Raw genomic sequence first — 27,545 nt, 5'->3', positions numbered from 1 at the left:
AGTGGACACCCCACGCTACGCCAGATCATGGAGTCTACAGACCAGCGCCGATTTGGCCAGTTCTTGACGGAGATACAGCATCATAGGGAGATGCTACTACAGGATCCTATTACAGGGAGGGCGAGACGGCAGCTCCAGCTCACTGACTTCTTTCAGATACCTACTACAGTGCATATGCCGACACAGGAGGGGGTTACCCTTCAGCGAGCTGAGGACCTCCGAGCCAGACGGAGACCGAGAGCATCTGGTTACCAAACACCTCTACTACATGAGAGGGAGATTACAGAGATTCGGGCTCGTCATCAGCGCCGTATCCAGGAGCAGATCGCTCATTTACATCTACATCCGGAAATCATGTTACAGGGGATTTTTACTTCGCCATCGCCTATGTATCACATATTACATCCTCATTATGGGACTGGATGGAGCTAGCTAGTTTGCATTGCATTCTTGTACACCCCTACGCATATATTTCACATACCCTTAGTGTTAGTGCTCCATCTCCCACCCCACTCCACTCATCACTCCTATCCTACTAGTTTAGTCCTATTTTATTTTATTTCATGTTATATTTTGTACTTTTTTTGGTCACCCAGAGGTCATTGACAGTTGTACATCGATTTTGTCTCATAGGTCGAGTTCGGCCTCTAGTAGACGTTAATAAAGCTCTCCCTCTCTCTCTCTCTCTCTCTCTCTCTCTCTCTCTCTCTCTCATTCATTCTCATACATACATACATACATACATACATACATACATATATATATATATATATATATATATATATATATATATATATATATATATATATACCTTCATAAGTTCAGAATAGTCTGAACTCACGAATTATAAGAGGGAATAAAGCACTCTAAAACTATAAACGCAAGGGACACAAGGAAAGAAAAGAAAAACAAAAACAAGCAAACAAACTAACTAAATCACTTAGTTTGCTACGAAACAAAACTAAATAAAACAAAACATTATTAACTTAAAAATGTTTTTAGAAAAGGCATGTGTAAAATAAGTTGACGCAACTTACTTGGCTTAAAACAAGTACTCAACTTTAAGCAAAAAAAGATAAGACATCTTAAAAACTTAATCCTAGAAATCAAACTTCACACAACAATTTCTAACGGAACACATTCTTAAGTCCTCAGGTAAGCTAAATACGAAATCGAAAAATGAATACTAGTACAAACCTACGAAGAGCAAAGAACCAAACTTGACAATATGTGATCTCAACTTCACTGCTTGTCCAAACAGGAAGAATAAGAGTATCACCTTTATCATGCATAGCTTGGACAACAACTATGACATTCCTACTCACATCGTCAGTGCCCAAGAGTAGGTGCAGGTTTATATAAAGGTCATTCATGCTTTGAACGTACTCTACAAAACCAACGAGCTGAGTTTCTATCACCCTCCGGAGGTGATGGGCATACTCAGCTATGATAAAGGCTAGCATTTGTCAAGCTATAGTAAAAATACTAGAAGCGCTAAAGATCAAAACAACAACATAAGGTGTTATTAAGTCAAACAAAAAGTGGGCTTTTTAGCTCCCCACTTCTATTGAATTTACTACTGATTATCTTGAACATTCCAAAGGAAGAAACATTAAAAATAACCTTACTACGATGCAAAAATGAACGAACGTTTTTCATGATTCTTTTGAATGAGTATCCTTTTTCAACTAGTAAAGAAATAAGATAGCAAGATTGAACAACAAAAGTAGATTTACTAGAACAAAGACGAGAAAATCTAAATAGTTGAGAGCAAATGACACCATACTTAGCTAAAAGAGAAATGTTCGAAGAAATGTGAGGCATACGGATGATTTTTAGATTGGCATATTCTAGTTCAAGGCGCTTATCATAGATATCTACTTCTAATCCCAAGGGAGTCTGAAAAATCTTAAGGTCTAAAAAGACACAACAATCACTATTTGTGATACAGTTAAGTTCACAAAACTCCTTGGGATAAATTCCTCTGCCTACAGAACTCGAATTCAAGTACATAAAATCTTGAAAAGAAGGAACGTCGGGGACAAAAAGATCATCTACAAAGCGTCTTACATTGCATAACTTGTGCAAAAATATTGGGCAAGTGTTAGCAAGGACAAGACGCTCCATAAAATCAAACTCATAAGTAAAAAGATAGAAATTAGCAAGAAAAACAGCACAATTGGTACCCATAGGGATACCAATTGTTTGCTTGAAAAGAGAGTCGCCGATGGTTATATTAAATTGTCCAAAAGAAAACCTAACCAAGATATGATGTCATTGTCATCTACAATCCTGGTGAATCTCTTTCTTCCTTTGTCTATATCTACATTCTTATTTTCAGCCATAAGAAGTCAAAGTTCAAGGTTGACTTTTCTACTAGCAATGCCTTGTACCTATCCTTGTCAAGCTTGTATACAAAAACTTTTGAAATAAGAGACTTGACTCTAAATTTAAGGTCCTCAAATTTAGCTTCGTGTATAGCGTTGTAAAGTCAAAAGTTTTGAGACATAAAGGAGAAGATTTCTCCTTAAAGCTTCTTGAAGAGTTCAAAAACTTTAAAACAGGAATCACACCTACTGAATCATTTAAATCCAACTTGAATCGGTGGGTACGTCTGCTTCCTTTAGCATATTTTTTCACAATTCATTTACGCTAGGTAAAATGGCTTTGAAACAATAACTAAGCCATTTGGAAACCTCGGTGAAAGAGGTGTTACAAGAAGCAGCTATAAATCTAGGCTTTATAGGGTTCTTGTGGAACTTCCAAACGGTATATAAAAAAGATAATTTAAGCTGACACTTGAAACCAAAAGACTAACAAAAGTCTTGATGTTTCAAGATAACCTCTTTCATTGAAAGATCACAATTATTGTAAGTATGAGAGTTTACTTCACCTAACAAGCATTCTAAATAGAACTTTTTGCACGTAACAACAAAGTTATTAGAGCACTTATCTACATAAGAGATTACAAAATCACGATGAAATTTCCTAAGAGCATCACGATCAGAAGAAGATAAGCTATTCCTTCCTAAAGAAACATTCCGAGAGCAGGATGCTAATTTCAAAGAAGCTTTCTTGAGAGCTACAGACTTCCAATGGGTAAAAATACCTTGAACTCATAAAGACTCCTCAAACTTTACTAAAAAACTAGAAATTCCTTTTTCTATGGCTTTGAGAAGGCAAGAGTCGTTTGAGGAAGGGAGCCTATATTTAATACCTCTTGAGAAAAGGTCTTTCAAGGAATCCAAAGGAAGGATACAACAATCGGCAGTAACTACATGACCCAAAGCTCCATTTACCTAAGAAGAAAAGACAGTTTTACTACAAGGGCAATCAATACTTGAGATTGCTAGCTTTTCTTGCTTTTTAAGATTGCGTCCTATGTCACTATAGTTGAAATCTTTTTGTCCTAAAGTTTTCACATATTTGAAAGCTACGACAGGATGGTTCCATACCTTTCTCACACAAGGAGGGAGAGCATCTAAAGCTTCTTGAGGTTTCAAAATAGAGCTTAATCCAATCTTGTCTAAGTCAGGGGAGGTAAAGATAGTTATCAACAAATCTTTCTTTCCAACCAAGGGATTTTTCAGACTAGGCCATTTGGACTTTAGAAATTTGCCTAATAGTACTCGAAGTTGAGTACTATGAGACTCTCTTAGCTCCAAATCTTCATAAGAGTAGTTCTCAAGGGTATACAAGAGATTAAATAGGATCCTTATATTATACCTTTCAAATAATTCATAAGAAAAAGAACCCAATTCCATGGCTCTAGATAGGTAAATCAATCTCCGTTTGAAATCTCTATAAGCAAAAATTCTATGGTTAGAAGGGTCATTACTCTCAATTCTAGAGATTGAAGCCCTAGGGAGACCTTGTACTCTACTAGAAATAGTGTTGTGCAAGACAACTGGATTGATTTCAGGGATAGAAGGCGGATCTGAACGAGAATCTTTAGGAATCCAAGTTCTTTTAAACTGACTTGAAGGGAGAACTAACTCGGGTTTGGGATGCCTTCGCCAAAGCATAGGTTTCTTATGGTAAATTGTCTTATTTTTACGTAAAGAAGACTTTCCTTCCAAGTTGAAACCTTTAGGGAAAAAAGTATGCAAAGTTCTCATCCAAAACAACTCTCGAGGCCACGCTGATTTATAGAACTCATTAGAGTTTCTAAAATTACCCTCTATGTGCTCAATGGGAAAACAACGGAAAGACTCAAAGCCATGTTTTGCTATTGCCGCATAAAAGGGTTTCACACTTTCACGTACGGTGCTCTTACTTTGAACTTTTCTCGCTTCTCTTACATGTTCCTAAAAACAGACAAAAGTTGTTCGAAAGGTTTGGCCAACATACATCATAGAACTATCATGAATATTATAAATAACATAAATAACTTGAGAGGTGTGAACCGGACTTAGAGGACGATCTACCACAAGATGTTTTTTCCTTAAACGCCTCAAACGATTGAGGGCTTATATGGAAGAACTTGTGTAATGAGTACTAACTGAGACATACTTAAAAGAAGCCCAACGAATAGAACCATCACCAAAAACATGCAAATTCTTCAAATTAGACTTAGCTAAAAACTTAAATCTTTCTTGATACAGATTATGACTACTTCTAGCTACTGAAAAGAAAGAAGGGTCGAAAAGATGTACCTGAGAGTCATCAACATTGCTGGTTGAAGCTGAAGAAGAAGTAAAAGTGTTTTTCATTTTTGTAGTAAGGTCAATGTTTCAGATCAACGCCCGCCTCAAGGCTAAAGATCCTAAGGCTAGATTGGTGCTAGCCACACCCCTCATTTGTATAGCAGGGCTGCTACCAAGCAGTGAGGTCCTTAAATAAGGCTGCTTGCTACACTCAAAAGATCATCGACAATAGCGTGCAATCAAGTGCCCGTGATCCCTTGCTAGAATCACTACTCAACCTCTCCTCTCACAAGAGATATTTCATGAAACCACACAAGAAACCCTTGATCCAAGAGACCCAAATTAAGATGTTATTTTTATTTTTTAAAAATTTTAAGAGAAAAACATTATTTATTAAAAACATGCAATCTACAAAGTTAGATTTATAACTTTCTCACAACAACAACCAAAGAGACACACACACACAATCAAAAGCAAAAAACAACAAATAGATAAATCAAGACAAATTAAAAAATAAAAGACATAACACTCAAACAAACCAAAATCAAGACGAAAAGAAGCTCTACACAATACAACCAAAATTACAAAGAGACCCATTACTTATAAAAAAGTTTATTTAAAACAAGGAATAAAAGTAATACACATATAAAATCACATCGACACATGAGTATAAGATCGGTAGATGTTGGGGTAATATATATATATATATATCACTTATCTTCTAGCTCTACCGGCTCACATTGTTGACCTAAGGCATCAAAGTAATACAAGTAGTAGTAGACTCAAATTAGTTTCCACCTCTTTCACATTGAGGAACCCCTTGCATGGTTGTAATCTATAGCAACATGGATAACTCCTCAAAACAAGAACGACGAGTGTCCAAGCTCGCTTGAAAGTTGCCAAAGAACTTATCTCTAGACCCTGCTTATGCGACGCATTTTAGGATTAGGATTTTTGCTCTAGATCGGAATCACAATTGATGATTGCTTACATCTGTCCATCAAAGAATTCCTCTCTCTGGAAAGGTGGTCACTACCAAACTCTAAGTCATAGCTAGCATCTTCCCAAGTATGCATTGACTTTCTTCTCTCCTCACCTAAGAGGGTGTTGATTTCCTCTCTAAATTTGATTTTTTGTAATTCTCTCTCAAATTTCGATATCACAATATATTTGATATCAGCAATATTTTTTGATAATTTGTATGCCTTCACCTTTTGAGTTTAACGCATACTTTTGGAGAGTCCCATGTTCCTAAAAGTGTTGCTTTTGGTGAATAAAGGCACTAAAGAGACACACAACACGCAGGAAGCGCGCGCACACACACTGGAGTGTATGAAGATTGCAATTTGAAGAACACTTGGAAATTCCTGGTATCTATTGTACACACTCTCAATCAATAAACAAATACCCAACTAGGGGCGCCGACAATGGTGGTCGAGGGCCACCAACTTGTCTACGAAGGCATCCCGCTCCAAAATCTTCTCCATCTCTCTTTACTCTCTTTTTATGTTTAGTCATTCAATTGTTTTTGTAGTGTTAAAGTAACCCAGTCATGTAGATTGTGATAGTTCACTCTGTTCCATCTGAGCAGTGTTTAACCTTCTCACCTCTTCCACCACCATTTTTATCTGCCCTCTATGAATCCCATTGATGAGATGATGACAATAATGATAAGAGATCGTGATCTAACTAAAGAATCCCAATGACAAGATAATATATGTTAAGGCAAAAAAAGCTCATTGGTGAGACAGAGAAGTAAGGGGACCTGCGAGGATTGTCCCCTTGCATTGATGAAGCTATAACTCACTGTGAAGTCAACAAGGAGGAAAGACAATGGGCATTGAGCAAGCCTGATTGGCAGCCAAAGCCAAAAAAAAAAAAAGGAACAACTGTTGACTGCTAAAGCCAAAAAGGAGATAAGACGCTTGGTGAATCACAGTAGCTGAGAGAAGGCAAACCGCTTGGCAGTCAAGCAAGCTGCTTTTGGTTACCGAGGCTAATAAGGTAGCTGCTAGAGAAAGGTCTATTGCATGAACTCTTAGTCATCTTCATGTTGTGAACGGGACCTATTAAACCTGATTACGAGAAACTTGCTACCATCATAGAGGCCTCTACCAAGCCTCTACTGCATCAGCTACATCTCAACCCGAGAAGATTTAGCTTAGTAAACATGATTAGCATGGATGCTTCTCTGATGTAGTCTTGGTTGCACTATTTTACTGCTTCCTTTTCAAATGCCTAAGAGTGATAATAGAAAAGTTTTACTTGTATCTATGCATTTATCTAGTGATTCCATTCTATATACCAAGATGAATCCAGGATAAGTTCAGTCGGATAAGAAACACATTGAGCATGTTAGTCTTATACGGACCTTGATCATGATACTCCGGTCAACTACAAGTGGATGAGTTTAAGAGGACCTGAAGACTCGCTTTCTCCCTTCAAAAATCTCGGTAGGCTACAGGATGACTTTCATGCTCTTAAACAAAATGCAAATGCAAACAAAGGACCCACCAATTTGGCCATTCTGACAAACCTAAGGTCCCCTTCCTCGAAAAGGAGCAAAGAATATCTTTTTTAGAATATTGACTAGTCAAGAGTTTTCGGTGCACATACTTTCAGAAACCACATCCATTTTAGGCCCCTACAACGTAAATTTGATCCAGGTTCCAGCAAAACTTACTGCCCTCTATTTACTTTTCAAGATGGAGCCAAGTGTGTACAACATGCAAACAACTTAGAAAGACAAACTTCTACATCAGCCAAAAGGGGAAAAGGTGTCTGTGACCCTTACAAGTAGCAATAAGGCACCAAATTCTGTAGAGTAAAAATATATCAAAGACTGCAAACTGAGATAAAGCTGTTGCATCACTTACGAAGCTTTGCCCATCCGTACGGCGTTGTCCAAATCATTCTTGTCTCCTCCCAGGCATCTTTGATTTACACTAGGAACTTTCTTGTCCATCACAAAATTAGCTTACAGTGTAAGTTTACAAGTGAATACAGTGCCGCTGCTCGATGACTAAATAAGATACAAAATGAACAAGCAAACTTAAAAATGAGGAAGGCCAAAGCGGAAAACCTGAAACTCCTCACGTCGTTTTGTTAACTCTTCCTTGGAATAAAAGCGGCCCTGCTTCTTTGAAAGCTGTAACAACAGGGGACGTGTAAAAGCAACAGTGACAAGCGTGCCTCTCTAATATGAGGCCATTCATGTGGAAGCTCGTTGACTAACCTGCTCCATAACCCTACGTTCTATTTCTGCTCGAACTGCAGAGAGTTGAAATGAGCCCTAGGAAAGCAGAAAAACTCTTACAGAATCAACATAGAACCACCCTTACATAAACCTTTCAAGGAAGATAAACTGCAATTACCTCTCTGAATGGAGTTGACATGACATACTTTGGTCCACTTAAAACTTCTACAGGGGTTCCATTGTCTTGTCCTCGTGCAAGTTCCACATCTACAGTGTCAGCTACATAGCTCCTAGACAAGTCAGCCTTCTGTGCTACCACGGCTAGGCCAGAATTTTCTAGATTGTTTCCCTCCTCCTCAATTAGAACAGGTCCTGCTTCTGTTGCAAGCCGAAGAATGTTTTCTAGAGAACCATGTTCTCTTTGAAGGGCCTGGAGACAAAAATCACATGTTTGAAAGAACCTTTATCCAGGAAAACTGTGATCAAGATAGACTTGAAGATTGTTGAGTGAAAGTAGATGCCAAGCAACCCATGATGTGAAGGAGCAAAAACTGCACTGGGCCTCTTGGAGGCCAAAATGCTGCACCTCTACATGGGCATGTTGCATGGCATCACATTCCTACACCACATTTGAGCAAATAGACTCTAAGTGCTCCGTCTGAGTAGTTGGCATCCGCCTCTCTTACAACAGGTCAATGATCATCTAGAAAAACCTACTTCAGGTGCACATGCCTCTGTACCATTCTTTTGGGCCACTGGTAATACCGACGTAGGATCACATAGCCCAATACAGACATTGTTTGTAGTGAAAAAAAAAAACCTGTGAGCTCATTTTCAGCTTGCAGGCGGCAGTGTGACATATATGCATCTAATAGATAAGTAATTACATCAAGTACTCATTTTCTTCATAGTTGGTTTTGAAACATTAGTAGACTTGTATTAATCAAAGGGGACCTCCATGCAACACCAGGTGGACTAGCCCAAAGATGTGGTGCACCTAGAGGCAACTGCAAGACACTAGTTGAGACTTTAAGATAATTTGAGCCAACAGCCTTGGCTCAACCACTCGAACACCTTACCTAGTGAACTTGGACTCGGTAAATGAGAAGATCACGGTATTGTAACTTTTACATTATCAGAGCTATAGTTCTTGAGTATACAGCACAATGAAAATCGCTCTGATGAATAGTCCTGTTAGTGCCCACCTTCCCTTCATTTAGGACAAACAGAAACTCTTAATTGAAGCATTCCTCTGGAAGAATCCATGTTGTACCATCTACAGGAGTATATACCACTAGAGTGGTTGCCAATGCACAGATAACTGCTCATTCTGCATGTTTTGGAATTTAGGATAAGGTGCTCACTTTCAATGAAGCAATGAGCTGTGACGGTAGTCGGCCACCCGGACCACGAGCAGCTCGTTCAGCACTCTGCTTGAGCATGCGGACACGTTTGAGCAAGTGATCAACTCGATTTCTCATGTCGGTACCAACTCCGGAGCTGGCAGATGAGTCTACGATGACCTTGAGCTGCTCACAGCTATCGAACAACATGGCTACATCCTCTAACCCATTGCTCTCCTGTTCGCTTCTCTTATCAGAGCTTCCTGCTGAACTACTATTGCTGATAATTGCTCTGACAGCCTTCCATGCCCTGGTTCTTTCCTTGCTTACGTAAGCACAGTGCAGACGTGTACCTGCTGGAGCAGCCAGCGGGAAGCTTGACCCTCTCTGGAGACTGGAATCTGGGAGAGAGGTGGTCGCGGCAGTGCAAGCTTCCATCGCACTTCCGCTCTTCCTACAGAGCTCACATGCTGACACGTTGGACAGGAGTGTGTATGGCAGGCACTTGTTTCTTGCAGGTAGAAACCCAACACAAACAAGTGATAAAGTCACGAGGCCTGCCTTTTAGATTAGAGCAGCAGTGAAAAAGGCAGACCATTACAATTTATTTTATTTTTATTTTTTTAGCAAAACTCACAATTGTTAGTGGATTATATTGAGCAGCCCAAAAAACTACAAGGTTTTGTCATGCTCATGTTAAGCCATGACAACATCGAGGGATCGTAATTACAACGGCTATTAGGGCAGCCACCCCTACCACCCCGCCTCCACATCCTTGATACCCAAGGTCCATACTCTTGTCATTCAGAGATCTTTTTAATTACCGATGGCCAAGATTTGCCCCCATTCCAAGCATTCCATAGCTGACAACAAGGCACAAGTAGTCCTAGACCATTACAATTTTAAAAAGAAACAAATTTTTATTGTCTTGAACTATAGTTTGTTTTTTCTTAAATGATATATTGTTGTCTTCAATATTGTAAGTTCGTAATATTAATATGTATTTCGAAGAAGTAAATTGTGTTTGCAAATTAACCGAAGACAATTTTAAAAAATCCAAGAATAAAATGTCTCTTAGAGCAAAGAAGGATCATTTTTTTGTTCTATATTGTTTTAAGTAGTACTAAAAAACGTTCTTTTTCTGTATTGATACTACATAGTACTATAAATCGTAGCCATCTGTCTCAGCTATTTTTTATTTTTTTTTAATCTATATGTAATTAAGTGAATTTATGTACGTAGTTATTAGTAGTTTATCTATGATTTGTAATTTGTTTTTTATTACAAGCTGTTGTAAGTTTGGTTATCGGCAAGATAGTCTAAGATCTTGCTTTTTTGTTTTAATATGGCAGAATACATATTGTTAAATGTTTGCGATTCTGATATGTATTAAGATTTCTTGTTCCTAAGAATGTTGCGTTGTTAGAAGATGAAGAATATTTTTTTTTCCTATTTGGGGAGAGGGGGAGAAATGAAATGAAATGAAATGTTATATTAACGTCTTCAAAAGGCCAACATGACCTATGAGACCAATCTGTTACAAAATGGTGAATCTAATACCATGTCTGGGTACACAAGAACTAGATACTACTACTAGAATCCATCCTCATCTGCACATTTTTTGTCCTATTTGGAGAGAGAGAGAGAGAGAGAGAGAGAGAGAGAGAGACGAAGGAGGAGAGGGGCACTTTTGTGTGTGTGTGTGTGTGTGTGTGTGTGTTTGGGGGGGGGGGGGGGGGGGGGGGGGGGGGGGGGCGGCTAATTGTTATTCTATCAATAGCTTGCAATAGCCATGAGTACACATGTGCGTTTATGTGAGTAAGAAAATAGCATATTTCTTGAACTCGTGATTAGACGAGTAGAAAAAAGCCAACACTTCTATACATGGTGTTGTTTGAGATGAACTTGCCTTTGATGGACATCATTGCACTAATGTGGCTTATATCGTACCCTTCCCCCTTATGGTTCAATTCCTTGAATTGAGATTCCATATGCGGTTTGACTCCTATTGCTTCATCCCATGCATGCATAACATCTTTCTTAATTCAAAGTCATCTTTTATATTTTTTTGTTCTATACAGGTGCATCACACACCTACCCAAGTGTGGTAGATTGGTTATGCCATTTCCCTCTTGAATAACAGGTCTTGAGTTCAACTCCTCGCTAGATCTTAAGGTCTCTTGGGATAGTTTCCTACGACGTTAAAACTCTCTTCTTCTCAGGTGTGTGTGGGTGTGTGTGCCAACAAAACAAGGAAAATGGTATAACCTTTCTATCACCCAAGTATGGTAGATTGGTTATGCCATTTCCCTCTTGAATAACAGGTCTTGAATTCAACTCCTCGTCGGGTAGATCTTTAAGGTCTCTTGGGATAGTTTCCTACGACGTTAAAACTCTCTTCTTCTTCTTCTCTCTCTCTCTCTCTCTCTCTCTCTCTCTCTCTCTCTCTCTCTCTCTCTCTCTCTCTCTCTCTCTTTCCAATGCAGCCGTATTTAACCTAGTAGACAGCAGTTCGCTCTTTTGATCATAACTTCTTCATCCGAACTCCAATTTGGGTGATCTATAGCCTCAATTGAAGAGCACAACACCCTCTATGCATTATTGTAAATACAAAAACATTGAGAGCTATGGAAGGCGTTTTTGTAGCAGCATTTCTGAAGTGAACATGTTCAGGAAAGTTGACTCTCTTCTCTTATTTTACATACAATGTCTTCCGGCGCTCACAAGGGTTCTTCTTCTTCAACAAGGTCCACAACCATTGTAGAAAATGATCCAAAATCTCCTAAGTGTGGAGATACTCAACCAACGACATCGAAAACCATGATCATGGCATACTTGGTATTGTTGCAAGAGACTGTAAACAAACAAGGTGAAGACTTATGGGCACTTGCAATGGAGAATGGCACGCTAAGGGTTCTTGTGATTGAGAATGAGAATCTCAAGAGGACACTTGAGATGCAAACAACACGTTTAATGCAACTTGAAGAGGAATTCAAGGAATGTAAACGCTCTCTTGTGGACTTGAATGCTTTGAAGGAGTGCATGAGCAAAGTAGAGCATGACCATGTATTGAAAGAGGATAAATTTGACACCATGATATGAGATGTATGTGACATGAAAAATGTATATACAAACAAATCTTGGGCTGATGTATTTGGTAACAATGTGGTTTCTAATTTCTCCCTCAATCAAACTATGGCTCAAACAAAGAGTGTTGAGAATGTGGATGTGGAAGAGTTGAAAGAACAGGAGCAACGTTCTAGGAACATTGTTATTCGTGGAATTCCCGAACAGAAGTTAGAGACACCTATTTCTCTTGCCATTGTTATCGAAGATTTCTTCAAAACCCACTTTGGCATGTCCATAGTTATGGTCTATGGAGTACATAGAGTGGGTAAGCAAGGAGCTCCTCGCTAAGGAGAACGGCCAATTGTATTCGCCATGTCGGATGAGACCAAACAAAAGATTATCCTTGATAATAGTTGGACATATTTGAGGGATACAAAAATTTTTATACATGAAGATCGCACTATACGTGAAGATCGCGCTATTAAGAAACAAAATATGCTTTGCAAGGCAAGAAAAACAAGGAGACCTCTCACGAAGAAAATGTACCCAAGGAGGAAGCAAGTGTTGAGGAGAGGAATAAGAAAAACAAGGAGACCTCTCACGAAGAAAATGTACCCAAGGAGGAAGCAAGTGTTGGGGTTGTAGGCCTAAGGGGGCTGAAGCCTGAGAAAAGCCATGGCAAGGAGGTGTGGTGTGCAGAGAACGAGAGCGAGATGGAGAGAGAGAGAGAGAGAGACTCGGTACTTAGAAGACAAAATAGCATGCTATATTCATTGTATTGAAATCCTTTGTAAACACTTACAATATAAAAGACAAACTTTCCATGCATAACTTGGACTCCAACTGAAGCTACTTGCATGCTTCATAAAAGGGGAGTTTCCCACAGGCTAGATGCACACTGGGCTTGCATACCAACCAACCCTCCCCTCAAGCCCAAACCACTGACAATGGACTCGAGACAGACAGACCATGGCATAGTCCAATCACCTGAAACCATGAGTAGAAGTCTCCCCTTGACTATAGCATAGGTGTATGTGTGTGTACTTCCCTCGAACAACCATCAGCGTGAGACATACCAGAACTCGACCAAACAACAAAAGGGCGGTCTTACCATTTTACTTTTTCTATGGCAATGTCTATAACCCGTACAAAATTTGGACATGGCTGTACCTAACATTTGACAAGTTAAAAAACAGGGCTTTTAACAGAAAATATGCTTCAATTGAAGACAGATAATGATGTTGATTGTAGAAAAAAACCATAATAAAACTATGACACTGGAGAGGTAACAACAATTTTGAAGTATTTTACCACATTTTTGAAGAGATCTTCGTGTTCTTCATCACTTTGCCTCATTGCTAGCTGTATTTCAACCAGTGAACGAACGGATTTGGCATACATGTATTTTTGTTTTTGTCGGAACTCATTCCCAACTTTCCTAAGATCCTCCAACCTTTTGACAAGTTCAGTGATCACATCGGCTCTAAGCTCCTCCATCTTCTCATTACCCAATAAACCTACTGGTGACTCCCTTCGTATTTGTTGGACCCTTTTCACCAAATCAACAGGCTTTTGCCTTCTTCCAAATGTCCATTGAATTTGTGATTGTGAGTATTTTACTGAGAACAACGCATGAAAGGACCTTCGGAAGAGAGTAAGGGTTGAGCTAGAGGACACTCACACCCTCAAGTTTCGAGCTCGATGCGAACGGATTTGGCATACATATATTTTTGTTTTTGTCGGAACTCATTCCCAACTTTCCTAAGATCCTCCAACCTTTTGACAAGTTCAGTGATCACATCGGCTCTAAGCTCCTCCATCTTCTCATTACCCAATAAACCTGCTGGTGACTCCCTTCGTATTTGTTGGACACTTTTCACCAAATCAACAGGCTTTTGCCTTCTTCCAGATGTCCATTGAATTTGTGATTGTGAGTATTTTACTGAGAACAACGCATGAAAGGACCTTCGGAAGAGAGTAAGGGTTGAGCTAGGGGACGCCGAGAAGAAGTAGCTAGGTCTTAGTAATCGCAAACGTAGAGGGCTGTGATTATGTTGCGTGTGCACACCAGTACCATGGCCATCTTGATGGAGCATCGAGCTCGAAACTTGAGGGTGTGAGTGTCCACTGGCTTAAAGGATTAATTAGGTTGGCTAATTTAAAAGAAAGTGGGAAATAAAAACCAGTTGACGATTTTCTGTTGGAGACAAACAGAGCGATGCCGAAGAAGCTTACGGGATGTAGCAGGTTGGGAAGGCAAAATTGGCAGGAGATCGTGTGTCGAGTTGGTCGTCTCACCCAACGCGCCCCTATTGAGGGTGGTTAGACTCGCGTTCATGCAGGTCAACAAGCTTCGTCCCCCCTCTACAAGCGGCGACTCCTGCACATGCTGTATTAACTCAAGCTTGCCAAGGTCCAGAGCACAAGCTCTGATACCAGTTGTTGGGGTTGCAGGCCTAAGGGGGGTGAAGCCTGAGAAGTGCCATGGTGAGGAGGTGCGGTGTGCAGAGAACGAGAGCGAGATGGAGAGAGATACTTGGTACTCAGAAGACAGAATAACACACTATATTCGTTGTATTGAAATCCTTTGTAAACACTTACAATATAAAAGACAAACTTTACATGCATAACTTGGACTCTAACTGAAGCTACTTGCATGCTTCATAAAAGGGGAGCTTCCCACAGGCTAGACACACATTGGGCTTGCATACCCAACAGTAAGTCCCTCGAGCAAATAGGAATGTGCGCCTATGAGGCCGACTTACAAGTGAAATTATGCTTTTGGAATTGCAATGGATACCCATGGAACGCGGAGTTTGGCATTGATGAACTAACAAGCAAAGTCGATGTTGTACTCCTGGTTGAAACTTGGGAGCATGATACACAAAGGATTAACGGCTTGGAGGATTATAATGTACATTCATTGGTGTGGTCAAAGTATCTCGAGCAACAAAGAGGTCAAGGAGAGGTAGTATGTATGGTTAAGAAAGGATTGGAAGATTTTGTATCAATTGTGAAAGATGACAAGTACAAACATTATGTATGGGTGAAAATTCTGACATCAAAAATAGCACCCATTTTTGTAGCCAATTGCTACATTTCTCGTCATGATTCTCCCTTTTATGCTTACATGGATAGAGATCAATCATTTTTTGATTTAGAAGAGGACATTGCTTATTTCAAAGGCGAAGGTGATGTCATTGTCTTTGGGGATATGAATGCACTCACAAAAACATTCCAACATGATACTCAAAACAATTTGATATGCCATAAATTTCAAGGGAGTTACAGGAATTTCACTTGTATGATTGTACTTCAATGGATGAGAAAGAGCCGGATCACTATGCAAAGTTACTTTTACACATGTGTAATAGCAAGGGTATACTCATTGCCAATGGTGTATCTTTGTGGAGTGGAACCAAAGGATTTACATGTATAAAATATAATGGAGATAGTGTGATTGACTATATGCTACTCTCCGAAGCCATCATGTATCAAGAGTTTTATGTTTGGCCAATGGACCTTGGAATCAGACCATCGGACCTTATGTATTGACCTTGCATGTGGAGAGAAGTTATCACTATGTATAGATTTCAAACGAGCACCAATGTACATTGAAATGGTTGAGAAAAAGATATGGATGACAAAGCTTCAATATGACGCACCATTGGAAACTAAATGGGAAGCTTTCAAGAAAGTTATTTGTTCTTGTGCCAAAGAATGCTTTGCCACAAAGGATGTCCATGGTATCAACAAGGATAGACCACGCAAAAGGTGGTTTGATAAAGAATGTCAAGATACTCGAAAGTCCTTGATAAAGGTTGATGCAACTATGGATAAATACAACTATCAAAGTCATTTGCATACATACAAGGCATTGATTCAAAAGAAGAGAAGAAGATCAACAATTTTTCCAAGTCCAAGAGAAGGCACATGCATGTGAAAGATTTTGGAAGCAGGTTGATAAATTTTTGATAACTTGAGTCTTGTGGATATGTACACACATTGTAGGCAACTATAAGAGCAACCGAATGCTGAAAAAATGCCATTTTATGGTTCGCTCCCATGTATGCTCTCTTTTTTTCACTATTGAGGATATATACGGTAGGCTTGAAAAGTTTGGCCAATCGCAAAGCGAGAGATCTTAAAGGTATCAATCCGGAGATGATTAAATGGACAAGAGATTTCACGCATGAGTAGATGTGTGATATGTTCAACCTTGCACTTCAACATGGTGCGACTTATGATTGGAGTACTAATTAGCCTTTGCATAAAGGAGGGGATGTAAAGAATGTTAACAACTACGAGACTTATGGAAATGTTATTTGGGTGCATAATGGAGATGAAATTGAGTGATTGGGCTGAAGAGAATGACCAACGTGTGAAAGGACAAGCAGGTTTTTGTCGATGTCATAGCACCATTGATCATCTTGTCACTCTTCATGTTCTCATGGAGGAAAGTCGGTTGAAAGGCAAGCGATTGTATTATTGTTTTGTGGGCTTTAAGAAAGCCTTTGATATGATTCCACATAACCATTTGTGGAGAGGGATGGAAGAACACCAATTGCCAAGTGAGTTTATGCTTACGGTTTTTCGAATCTATGAGAAGGTGATGTGTCAATTATGCATGGGAAGAGGAATTTCAAAAAAATTTGCAATCACTATTGGGGTTAAACAAGTATGCCTGTTTTCACCAACTCTCTTTGGTCTATGCATCGATCAATTGGAACAAATGGTACTTGACTTTATGCAAGAAGAAAGGCATTGAAGAGGTCACTATTTGCAATGCTGTAATCATGCTTTTGTTGTATGCAGATGACGTAGTGCTTATAGCACACAATTTAGAAGATGCACAAAAGCTTATGGTTGTCCTTGAGAACTTTTGCTTGCATAGTGGGCTGAATGTGAATGAATCCAAAACAAAGGTTATGCTTTTGAAAACCAACCATAAGGAGAAGCCATGCATTGTGTACAACAATGAGACACTTGAAGTTGTTGAGAGGTTTAAGTACCTTGGCCTTGAGGTTCTAGCCAATCACAAGTGGCATGAATGTGCAATGCGTCATTTGGAAGCGAGAAAGAGAGCGTGCTATGCATTTGAGAACATGTGTAACGCGGGCAACATCAAGTGTTGGGTTCTCAAGAAGTATCTTTTTGACACATTGGTGACACCGATTGTTGTTTATGGACTTGAAGTGTGGGGCATGAGCATCTCAAAGTCTACTTGGAAAGAGTTTGAGAATGTCCAAAAGCGTTTTCTTACAAGTTTTCTTCAAGTTAAGACACAAACATCATATATGCTCCTACTTCTTGAGTCAGGATCTCTTCCAATTGAGGTTATGGGCATGGAAAGGGTTGTGGAGTACATGATAAAGATGTGTCAAAACCCCTCACATCGACTTCCTACAATCGCATGGGAAGCAAGAAAAAAAGTTCAAAAGACGCATAAAAGCAAGATCTTGAGCACGTGATGGATGCAAGACATAAAGAAGTGGTTTGGGGGATGGGATGCTTACACTTTCTACATGATGCCTCAATTGAATTGCAAGTGAATGGAGCTTTTCTACAACGCCAATATATTATGGCTTGGGAGGAATCCGGTGAGTCACGCTTCATACATTACACCACCCATATTTCCCCCAACTACAAAACCATGTTCTTCGCTGAAAGGGAAAACCGTACTCACACTTACATGCTTGAGTCTATCCCCTTGTCAGTGATACGCACTATTGCAGCCATTTGGCTTAGCTCCCACTCCCTTCTGTGTGAGATAGAGCGTTGGGGCAATGGAGAAGAGGCAAATCAATTGTGCACATTATGCTCATTGCAAGTTCGAGAGTCTGAGTAACACACACTACTAGAGCACTCAACTTTTGGTCACATCCGAACTTGCTTCCCTCACATTTTTAGCCCTGACTTAGACCTACACACTTTTCTCTCCCAACCACAATGTGTGCTCTTCTTTGTGACTCTCATCACCACAATTCTGGAGCATCGAGAGTCACTCATCAGCCACACACATACTACATCACATGTGACTTTGGTCCCATAGGTCATATTTGACCTCTGAGGACGATAATAAAATCTCTGTGTGTGTGTGTGTGTGTGTGTGTGTGTGTGTGTGTGTGTGTGTGTGTGCGCGCGGATTACATTGATCACCCTTGTTTTGAAATTATCCAAGATTCCACTTGAAAAACATGTCTCAAGTTCAAGACTTTTTAGATAAATCTGAGGTCTCTTGTAATTGTCCCTTGTGATGTTAATATTCTCTCTCTCTCTCTCTAGTTTCCTCTGACATTAAAATACTCTTCTTCTTCTTCTTCTCTCTTGTGTCAGGAGTTCGAAACTCCTCTATTATCTTTCAAAATTTCTTTGAAGCATTAGTGTACTTTTTTTATTTTTAGGGGCATTTTGCGTCAGTCAAAGATATCGACATGGCTAAATCTGTGAATTCTTAAAGAAATTTTTAGAGATAGAAGAACACAAAGAGAGAGAGAGAGAGAGAGAGAGAGAGAGAGAGAGAGAGAGAGAGAGAGAGAGAGAGAGAGAGAGAGAGAGAGAGAGAGAGAGAGAGAGAGAGAGACTCGAATTGGGCACAATGTAGTGCTGAATGTTGATTTAATAATAAAATAGAGAAAAATGTTGATTGCAAAATTCAAAGTGCAATGCGTTGACATGAGTTGGTGGCTGTATAAGTCTAGAGTCTTAGAAGGTTGCATTTGGTTTCACAGAAGGCTTTGAGCTTGGTCTCATTTGATTCATGAGAGATTGAGAAAGAAAGAGAGCAGGAACTTGGTTGTAGGGAGACACTTGGCTAAAAGATTTGAAAGAGGAAAGGCGCATTGGTGTGACACCGTGTCCCCACCCAATGAACATGTAACAGTGAGGGTGTCCCGTGACAATGACACCTAGAATCACTCTAAGCAAGCCAACCTTCATATAAGTAGATCAACTACACCCAAGTACATGCGGCCACACTCTCATTGTTATCAAGGTTATCAACTCCAAGCTTATTTTGCAAAAGGCTCACCTTGATGGTACACATCTTCGACATACCCATCTCTATGTCTTGGCTCCAAAAAGACTCGCTAATTGCCCCCTCCTCTTGACTGTCAGCACCTAGCAACAATGATTTTGACAATTTGTATTCCGATCCTGTTATCGCTCCACCTTGATTTTCTCTCTCTCTCTCTCTCTCTCTCTCTCTCTCTCTCTCTATATATATATATATATATATGCACACGCACACACACGTGTCACGATTCACAGGTTCACAATGGTCTCTATGTCTCGGCTCCAAAAAGACTCGCTAATCGCCTCCTCCTCTTGATTGTCAGCACCAAGCAACAATGATTTTGACATTTCCTATTGAGCTGTTGTTGTCAATCAAACTTTCTTTGCTCTCTCTCTCTCTCTCTCTCTCTCTCTCTCTCTCTCTCTCTCTCTCTTCCCTTCCCCCCCTCTTTAGTCTATGCATCAATCAATTGGAAAAAATGGTACTTGACTTTATGCAAGAAGAAGGCATTGAAGAGGCCACTATTTTTTGCAATACAGTAATCATGCTTTTGTTGTATGTGGATGATGTAGTGCTTTTAACACCTACCCACTTTAGAGGATGCACAAAAGCTTATTGTTGTCCTTTAGAACTTTTAATTGTGTTTGAATCCAAAACAAAGGTTATTCTTGTGAAAACCAACCATAAGGGTGTTGACTGGATATTATATGGTAAGTCTGAAATTGGGATGCTGCTCGGAATATTGCTGACTTTGAATATTACTGAGTTTGATATTTGGTTAACCAAATATTTGGCGACTCTGATTATTGCTGAGTCGGATTATTTGCTGAGTTAGAGCATTGCTGGGTCGGAATATTGCTAGGTTGGATTTTGGTTAGGTCGGATTTTGGCTAGGTCAGATTTTGTTGACTCTGATATTTTATGTCAAGAACATTTTTTGGGTTGGACAGTTATAACCATTAGCTAGCACTTGTATTGGGATGAGTTCTGAGTCTGTTTGCTGACTCTGAAGTTATCTGAATATGTCTTTTGTTGAGTCTGATCATGGAGTGAGTGTTTATTCTTTGTTTGATAGCATGTGTGAAAGAGAGATTCTTGTGTTGTTGAACCCCAATACATTTGGCAATCCCGCTGGTCCATTGAAGGTTTCTCCAACACATTTGGTGACCCTACTGCAATTTTTTGTGTGTTGTGTCTGACATTCTTGGCTTGTTGATTACATACTATAATGGTATGTCTGATGGGTCTGATTACCTTCTGTGTTAACATTCGAGATCGATGTTTGTGTTTCACAAGAGTAATGATGCTATGAAAGAACCTATCCCGAAGGAGAAATTGTTAGACTAAGGAGCAAAAATTTAGGAGGAGCAGATCATGTTTGATTAGAAGCGTTACCACAGATTCAAATTTCAGATTTTACTGCTATAAGTGCTGCAAATTTAGGTTGCATAGATTCAACAAGGTGTTGCAGATTCAGGTTGCACACATTCAACAAGGTGTTGTAGATTTAGGCTGCACAGATTCAGACTGTGCAAAATGGCAAAAATTTGGATGATTTTGCAGGGGCAAAAGAACAATTTCTTGAAATCAGACAAAGAAATTTGATGCTAAATCTGATGTTGATAATCCGATCTGTCGAAGCAAACAAACTCAACAATGGTATCCTTTACTGAATTTTTTCAAACATATAAATACATTACTAAACTAAAATATCCCAATCAACTTAAGCAGCCAATCAAATGGACTAAGCGGATCCCGATACAGCATCTGTGGCTCTTCATTTAGCGAATTTAATGGGTCTCGAATTGGTGTGGTGCACCGATCTTGAGGGCTAAACATGATTGTTGTATTTTAATGAAGTGAATGTTATGGGGGGTGAAAGGAAGAAAGAGAAATGTGAGGTTTGCATGAGTAAGAATCATGAAGTGGATAATTGTCCCTGTGTAGTTGATGAGTTCTCAAAGAGAGATGCTTGTAGGAAGTGGTGCATGGTAGATTTGTGCACAAAACTTCATAAAATTAGCCACAAATTGCATAAAGCAACTTTCTATAACAAAATGGAAAGAGCCTTAGAGAAGCTAGATGATTTTGAAGATGACTTGGAGAATGCATATAAATGGCTAGATGATCTTAAAGGGGATAGGCGAAAATCATGTTCTAGTAGAAGGTTTACAAGTTGCAAAAAGCGTGTGAGAAGCTGAGGGATGCATATGAGAATGAGTTTGAAGGGGATTCGAGTGATGATGATGACGATGATGGATGGGGAATGGAGCCTGTAATCCACCAAGTAGGGATACCAAAGATAGAGGAAAAGGAGGTGCAAAAGGAGGTTGGCCAAAAGAGCCTAGAAGAGCCCCTAGATACCCTTAACCTACCACTAGTGTATACCCATGGAGTGAAAGAGGAAGATCCATTGCTTAAACTTATGTTGTTTGCATATAAAAAATGTCGTTACCCTATTTGTGAGGAGAAACATGTCATACATAACCATGATGTTGTTCATGTTATTCAAAGCCCACTTGAAGAGGTGGATAGTGAGATGAATGCACTGGAGGAATTGCTATAAATCAGATTTGTTGAGGAGGAAATTTTGGAAAATATATCAGTTCAAGAAGAGTCTCCACCAAAAGGATCCCTACATGTGAAAATGTTTCCAAAAGCTCTTGAAGGAGCATTGAAGGAGTTTACTGATGCTGATTTTGATCATCGACAAATTTAGACGAAAAATCAGACCATTATGTCAAATGTTGCGGATGATCAAGTGAATCAGAATTTTGGTTTTGAATGTTTTGAAGGACAGGTTTTGATGTCACAGTTCGATATCAAGCAAGGTTATGCTTCAGCTGCAGAGAATTTTAAGAAGCATATTGATTGTTGTTCCAATCTAAATCGGGATGAGTCATGAAAAGGTCTCACATATCAGATTGAGCATGAGGAATGTCAAGAGCAAGTCTTTGAGGAGTATAAAACAGGTTTAACAGGTTTTGTGGAGCATGCAATGATCTTTGAGATGCAAAATGATGAAATATCAATGGATGTGCATTCTGAAATTGATGGGACAAGTTGTTCTCAATCAAAGCATACTTTTGTTGGAAGATGTGTGTTTTAAAGCTGATGAGATAGTAGAAGTGGATTCTTACAGGATGGACTATCATATATGGATGGTGGTTTATCAGAATTCAGGATTTTATGTGCTACAGATTTTGGAGTTGCAAACTGGGCAAAGAAGAATACATTACAGGAATGTTCATGTCTTAACGATTGGATTAGGTGGAATGTGCCTTTTACAAGTTGATGATCTGATTTTGAAAAATACGGAGGATGATTTGATTTTGAAAATTTGGACTTGGAAAATTTTCAATGTAATGACAGAAAGTTCACAATGCAAAAAGGCAGCAATACATCAAATCCATCAAAAATGGAAAGTCAATCAGTTGCAGCAGTGGGTATTACATAGGAGCATTTTGTAAATGGAAAGGCAGTGGATACTCAGAATTTTAAAGAGGATATTCAGGGTTTGGTGCTTAGATTGCGAAAACCTTATTTTCAAAATTAGATTCTCATGTTTCAGAGGTTGATTCTGCTAATGTTTACTTCATGCTCTTGGAGAATGGACATACTTATTCAGTTTTGGTTTCATAAGTCTATTTTTTATGAGCTCTCATGTGATATGATCCCTTGGGAAAAGTTTGGGCGATGTTTAGTTTCTATCTATGATGTATTTTGTGTATCTTGGTTTAAGTACCAGGCACTACACTTTGCTTCATATGAAGATCCTAGCATTGAGTTTGTCATAGTGTTGTATGGTGTATTTGTATATCTTGGATTAGGTTCCAGGCACTATACTTTATTCTATATAGGACCTATGGATTTTTAGAAAACAGGATAAGGCATTTGATTTTGATCAAGGGATGTGTGGATCCGAGTCGGATTTCTACGAAATCCACCATCGAGACGTGCCATGTGTTGACTAGATATTATACGTTGAGTCTGAAATTGGGATATTGCTTTGAATATTGCTGACTCTGAATGTTACTGAGTCTGATATTTGGCCAGTCAAATATTTGTTGACTCTGACTATTGTTGAGTCTCAATATTGCTCAGTTGGATTATTCGCTGAGTCAGAACATTGTTGGGTTGGATTTTGGTTAGCTCGGATTTTGTTGAATCTAATATTTTATGTAAGGAACATTTTTGGGTTGGACAATTATAACCATCAGTTAGCACTTGTATTGGGACGACTTCTGAGTAGGGGAATATGAGAGAAGCTTTAGCCATGGTGTTCTTTTCTCTATCTGATCTTTTCTCTATGTTCTATTTGCTGACTCTAATCATGGAGTGAGTGTTTATTCTCTGTTTGAGAGCATGCGTGTGAGAGAGATTCTTGTGTTGTTGAACCCCAACAAAGGAGAAGCCATGCATTGTGTACAACAATGAGGCACTTGAAGTTGTTGAGAGCTTTAAGTACCTTGGCCTTGAGGTTCCGACCAATCACAAGTGGCATGAATGTGCTATGCATCGTTTGGAAGCGGGAAAGAGAGCGTACTATGCATTTGAGAACATGTGTAATGCGGGAAACATCAAGTGTTGGGTTCTCAAAAAGATACGAGGTTCTGGCCAATCACAAGTGGCATGAATGTGCTATGCGTCGTTTGGAAGCGGGAAAGAGAGCGTACTATGCATTTGAGAACATGTGTAATGCGGGAAACATCAAGTGTTGGGTTCTCAAAAAGTATCTTTTTGACACATTGGTGACACCAATTGTTCTTTATGGACTTGAAGTGTGGGGCGGGAGCATCTCAAAGTCTACTTGGAAAGAGTTTGAGAATGTCTAAAAGTCTTTTCATACAAGCTTTTTCCAAGTTAAGACACAAACACCATATATGCTCATACTTCTTGAGTCAGGATCTCTTCCAATTGAGGTTATGGGCATGGAAAGAGTTGTGGAGTACATGATAAAGATGTGTCAAAACCCCTCTAGTGGAGGTTTGTCTCTATGGATTGGATATCTTCAAAGTGGATCAAATCAATAGCAATACCTGGAGAAAGAAATATCTACATCAAACATTTTCTCATTCAGTTGAGGTTAAAGCTAATGTAAACTATTAAAAAAAACATTTGACGGGGTTTTATATACATGTAACGTATATTTTGGGTATATTGTCAATGTCCTTGTACATTTATCATTACCCTTATCCATATGTAAAGTATGATCTACTCCATTGTATGGTTCAATTGTTTGTATAAACAAACTATCGTTAGGATTTTTATTTCAAACACACACACACACACACATATATCCTCCCCCTCCCTCTCTCTCCCTTCCTCTAGCCTCCCCCCCTCCTCTCTCTCTCTCTCTCTCTCTCTCTCTCTCTCTCTCCCCCCTCTCCCCTTCCCCCCCTCCCTCTCTCCCTCTCTCTCTCTCTCTCTTCACCATGCTCACAAGTGAGCGCTCACTTGTGAGCATGGTGAAGAGAGAGTCCCCCCCTCCCTCTCTCCCTCTCTCTCTCTCTCTCTCTTCACAAGTGAGCTCTCACTTGTGAGTATGGTGAAGAGAGAGAGAGAGAGAGAGAGAGAGGGAGGGAGGGAGGGAGGGAGAGAGAGGGAGAGGGTTGACAAAGAGAGGGGGGGAGGAAGGAAATATTATATAAATAAATAAATGTATATGTGTGTGTATATATATATATATATATATATATATATATAAAATGCATAAAAGCAAGATCTTGAGCACGGGATGGATGCAAGATATAAAGAAGTGGTTTGGGAGATGGGATGCATTACACTTGCTACATGATGCTTCAATTGACTCCCACGTGAATGAAGCTTTTCTACAATGCCAATGTATTATGGCTTGGGAGGAATCCGGTGGGTCACGCTTCATACATTACACCACCCATATTGCCCCCAACTACAAAACCATGTTCTTTGCTGAAAGTGGAAACCGTACTCACACTTACATGCTTGAGCCTATCCCCTTGTCGGTGATACACACTATCGTAGCCATTTGGCTTAGCTCCCATTCCCTTCGATGCAAGACAGGGCATTGCGGCAATGGAGAAGAGTTAAATTGATTGTGCACACTATGATCACTGCAAGCTCGAGAGCATGAGTACCACATACTACTAGAGTGCTCAAATTTTGGTCACATCCAAACTTGCTACTCTCACGTTTTCAGCCATGACTTAGACCTACACACTTTCCTCTCCCAGCCACAGTGTGGGCTCTCCATTACGACTCTCATCACCACAATTTTGGATCATCTAGGGTCACTCATTTGCCGTACACATACTACATCACATGTAACTCTAGTCCCATAGGTCACATTTGACCTCCAAGGAAGATAATAAAATCTATCTATCTATCTATCTCTCAATTTGTCTCTCTCCCTTTCCCTCTTCCCTTGCTACTGCACACACCAATTTTTTACTTCTTCCCAAAAGAGTCACAATGACACCCATATCAATGATTTCCTATTGGTTACAACACTTGAAAAACTATTCATGGTGGTCGCATCAACACTTCTCTCTCGTTCCTTTTCAAAACTCTCTTCCTCTGTCCCTTAGCCCATCCATCTCACACTCCCACTATCATTGGGTGTCTCTCTCTATCTCTCTTTGCACCTCTATTTTTTCTCTTGTGTTCTTCTCTCTCTCTCTCTCTCTCTCTCTCTCTCTCTCTCTCTCTCTCTCTCTCTCTCTCTCTCTCTCTCTCTCACACTCATGCGCGCGTGCGCGTGCGCACACACACACACAAAGGCAATTTCATTTGTGAAAATGCATAGAATCTTCAAATAAAATACAACTTTTAACAAACAAATTATTAGTAGAAACTAAAGCGCTAAAATTACTTTCGTGTACTAGTACACTTAGAGAAGGATAGGAGAGGGAGGAGGATGGAGGGAGGGAGAAGTAGATGGAGGGGGAGTAAAGGAGAGGTCCAAAGGAGAAGGGCTAAGAGAGAGAGATTATCCCCCACCCCCCCGAACAAAAACACCACAAGCGAACTTGCTCTTGCAAAAATAATAAGTAAATAAATAAAATTTTGCAATGGAGTAACCCTATTTTGTGCCATGTATGGTCAAGAATGTGTCTCGTACCCAACTTTTCAAATCCTACCATAATAATTGAAGCGTCTAAGAGGATACTTGAAGAGATGGAAAACCATATAAAGGCCATTCAAAAGGATATTCAAGCAACTCCGGATTGCCAAAGGTACTATGCTGATGGTAAGAGATCCACAAGAAGATTCAAGGAAGGAGAAAAAGTTTTTCTTTAGATTCACCCAAAGAGAAGTAATTTATCACTTGGGAAGTACAAGAAGCTTAGCCCACACTATTGTGGTCCTCATGAAGTAACCAAGTGTATAGATACTCAAGCTTACATGTTGAAGTTGCCAAATCATATCAAAGTCCATGATGTGTTCCATGTAAACTTATTGAAACCCTACATCCTAGTGATGACCAACTCCTCGATGATGAACAAATTGTCATGCCCACCTAAAGCTCCAACCCTCTAGAATTTTTGAATCTTGAGAGAAAGTCCTTCGGAATAAAATTCTCAGAGAACACCTTGTTCAGTGGCAAGACTATCCTGAGAAACATGCAACACGGGAAGATAAAACCATCTTAAAAAAGGACTACCCTCACTTATTCTCGAGATGAGGCCTCGAATTTCTAAATTGGGGAGTATGTAATGTACCCCAAATTTTATCGATAAATTTTCTTTCCACTCAAGGTCCTTATTCTAAGCTTTGGAGCATTTTTAAGTGTATTAATAATTGGAGAGTTGTCCAAAATAATCCGTTCTAAAATCGGACATTCTATGCGCAAGTTATGTTAAGTCTATGTTTTGTATTTTAAGGAATAAAGAGAAGGTTCTAAAGACCTTACTTTTAGGAAAGTGGGGTGGATTATTTTGTGGCTCTCGGATAAGCCAGAGAAAAGAACTCCAAAAAGAGAGGTTGATGTGAACTCATAGCTAAAAACAGAGGTCGGCCGTGGTTGACTACGCGAAAAGCAGTGATGCAAGAGACTTGAAGCCAAAAATAGTGATACGCAAGTAGGATCCAACAAGTGTGTGCCAAGAATAACGCACCCCAAAAGCTTATATAAAGAGATAGAGGATGAATGTAAAAGAGATAGAGAGCAAGAGTAACAAAACTCTAAGGCTACGTTACATAACTTCCTCAAATATGTCACCATTCAAGAAAGTAGTAACAATGTCTGTATGATGTACTCCCAACCAAAATGAGTTTCCAATGCACATAGAAAATGC

The 27,545-nt window shown here is 39.5% G+C and overlaps 1 protein-coding gene and 1 pseudogene across 5 annotated transcripts in view; one reads left to right on the top strand and one right to left on the bottom strand.

Moving 5' to 3' along the window:
* Positions 1-9,727, bottom strand: part of LOC147455071 (uncharacterized) — a 77,360-nt gene extending 67,633 nt beyond the window's left edge. For all 5 annotated transcript variants that reach the window (XM_086513912.1, XM_086513915.1, XM_086513913.1 and 2 more), the window contains exons 1-5: positions 9,207-9,727; positions 8,021-8,272; positions 7,882-7,938; positions 7,729-7,794; positions 7,523-7,602 (exon numbers count right to left, since the gene is read on the bottom strand). In XM_086513912.1, the coding sequence (XP_086370038.1) occupies positions 7,523-7,602; positions 7,729-7,794; positions 7,882-7,938; positions 8,021-8,272; positions 9,207-9,623 (872 nt within the window). In that variant the 5' untranslated portion in view covers positions 9,624-9,727. The remainder of the gene's footprint in view (positions 1-7,522; positions 7,603-7,728; positions 7,795-7,881; positions 7,939-8,020; positions 8,273-9,206) is intronic.
* An 11,599-nt stretch (positions 9,728-21,326) lies between these two features.
* On the top strand, positions 21,327-22,911 carry LOC147455070 (uncharacterized; annotated as a pseudogene).
* Positions 22,912-27,545: the final 4,634 nt, after the last annotated feature.

This window comes from Adiantum capillus-veneris, chromosome 6, assembly GCF_014529385.1.
Source record: "Adiantum capillus-veneris isolate H3 chromosome 6, ASM1452938v2, whole genome shotgun sequence".
Taxonomy (NCBI): domain Eukaryota; kingdom Viridiplantae; phylum Streptophyta; class Polypodiopsida; order Polypodiales; family Pteridaceae; genus Adiantum; species Adiantum capillus-veneris.
Note: the sequence above shows the minus strand (reverse complement) of the source record. Positions and strands in the feature narration are given on the sequence as shown.